The sequence below is a fragment of the Aptenodytes forsteri genome, unplaced genomic scaffold, assembly GCF_000699145.1.
Source record: "Aptenodytes forsteri isolate BGI_AS27 unplaced genomic scaffold, ASM69914v1 Scaffold369, whole genome shotgun sequence".
NCBI lineage: Eukaryota > Metazoa > Chordata > Aves > Sphenisciformes > Spheniscidae > Aptenodytes > Aptenodytes forsteri.
Window position 1 is genome coordinate 1823395 of NW_008794965.1, and position 1524 is coordinate 1824918.

Sequence of the window (1524 nt, forward strand, 5' to 3'; positions counted from 1 at the left end):
ATGCCGTACACCCCTGCCTTCTGCTCCATGGGCAGGATTTTCCTTCATGCTCCCCCTCCATCTAGGAGGTGATTCTCACCATCGGCTCAGTCAGCAGCTGCTTTCCAGCCACCCCCAGAGGGAAGAGGGCAGGTCAGGGAAGGGGAAGGCAGCTACTGTGGTCTAAAACCATTTGTTACGCTGAATGCATTAAAAGCAGAAATAAAGAGCTCCTGAATTTACTATAAAGGGAGGGCTGTATGGTCAGTCTAGAAGGAAAGTTTTCTTTAAGGGATTAAAATGCTTTTTCCTTAAAGATAATTTAAATAAATTAGTATGTGAGAAATAATGAGTACATGCTAAGAGGATAGACTAAAAAGCACTTCTTACCTTCAGCTTCTATAGAGACTCCCTTCAAGGTCTTGATCCTTTTTTGCCAGTGTTGCTTATAGTGGTTTTATAGTTCTGGTAATTAACTAACAGGCTAATTTCTAATTAAGCTAGTTTGGGAGAGGGAGGGGATTTTGTTTGCTTCTTTTTAAGCACAGGGGCAGTGATTGTGGGCTGTGGCTAACTGCTGAAGGCAAACTGAGCCCTGCAAGGGCTCGGGTGTGTTTGTAGCCTGTCAGCGGGCAACCCTGGAGAGCAGAGGGGTGTTCGCAGGAGCCGTGGTCCTCCGCTTCAGGAGGAGGAGGAGGAGGAGGACGCACGGAGCCTTCCTGCCCAGACACAACACTCGGGGAGGGTCCCCAGCCAGGTGACCTCTCTCTTCAGTTTTGTGGTGTTTGCTCTGAAACGCAGGCCAGGAGCATCCATGTGCACAGGCTGAATACGGACGTTACAGATAATGTGTGGGCACTAGCAGGCGTGCGGGGGAGGACGGGAGCCTTCCTGCCCAGACACAACACTCGGGGAGGGTCCCCAGCCAGGTGACCTCTCTCTTCAGTTTTGTGGTGTTTGCTCTGAAACGCAGGCCAGGAGCATCCATGTGCACAGGCTGAATACGGACGTTACAGATAATGTGTGGGCACTAGCAGGCGTGCGTGCTGTGTGTACACAGGCAGCGTGCAGCGTGAAAATAGCAGGAATACAGAATGCACGTGTACAAAGTGCTGGCGCGGCCAGGACCCGCTGTCACTGGGGTAGCTGCTCCTGCTGCTTTTTCTCTCCCGCTTTTCGTGCGCGGTGTGACAGTGCCGCCGCCCGGCAGCGGGACGTGGGGAAGAGCTGAGCTTTATCCACGCTGACCGCCTCTTCTCTCTTCTAGGAAGCGCCAGACCTGTGCTCTCCTCCGGGGACCCCATAGTGCACCCCTGGAGCGAGCGGTGCTGCAAAAGCACCGTGGGGAAGGTGGTTGATTTTCATTTGCTTTTTTGCCCATTTCGATGACAGGCGGCTGCTGGGGGTCCTGTGTCCCATGGCTGGCTGGCTCTGGCGTGAGGTGACCACAGCTGTGCTGCGGCAGAAGCAAACCCCTTCCCGGAGCTAGGCAAAGCCGTGCCCTGAGGGGTTCTCGGTACACCCCAAACCCGCCCGGAGCCGCGT

The 1524-nt window shown here is 54.1% G+C and overlaps 1 protein-coding gene across 1 annotated transcript in view; it reads left to right on the forward strand.

The window, feature by feature from the left end:
• MYBL2 (MYB proto-oncogene like 2) overlaps window positions 1-1524 on the forward strand; it is a 16895-nt gene continuing 15371 nt past the window's right edge. Inside the window, exon 1 of the mRNA XM_009275550.2 lies at window positions 1-5. Within this exon, the coding sequence (XP_009273825.1) occupies window positions 1-5 (5 nt within the window). The remainder of the gene's footprint in view (window positions 6-1524) is intronic.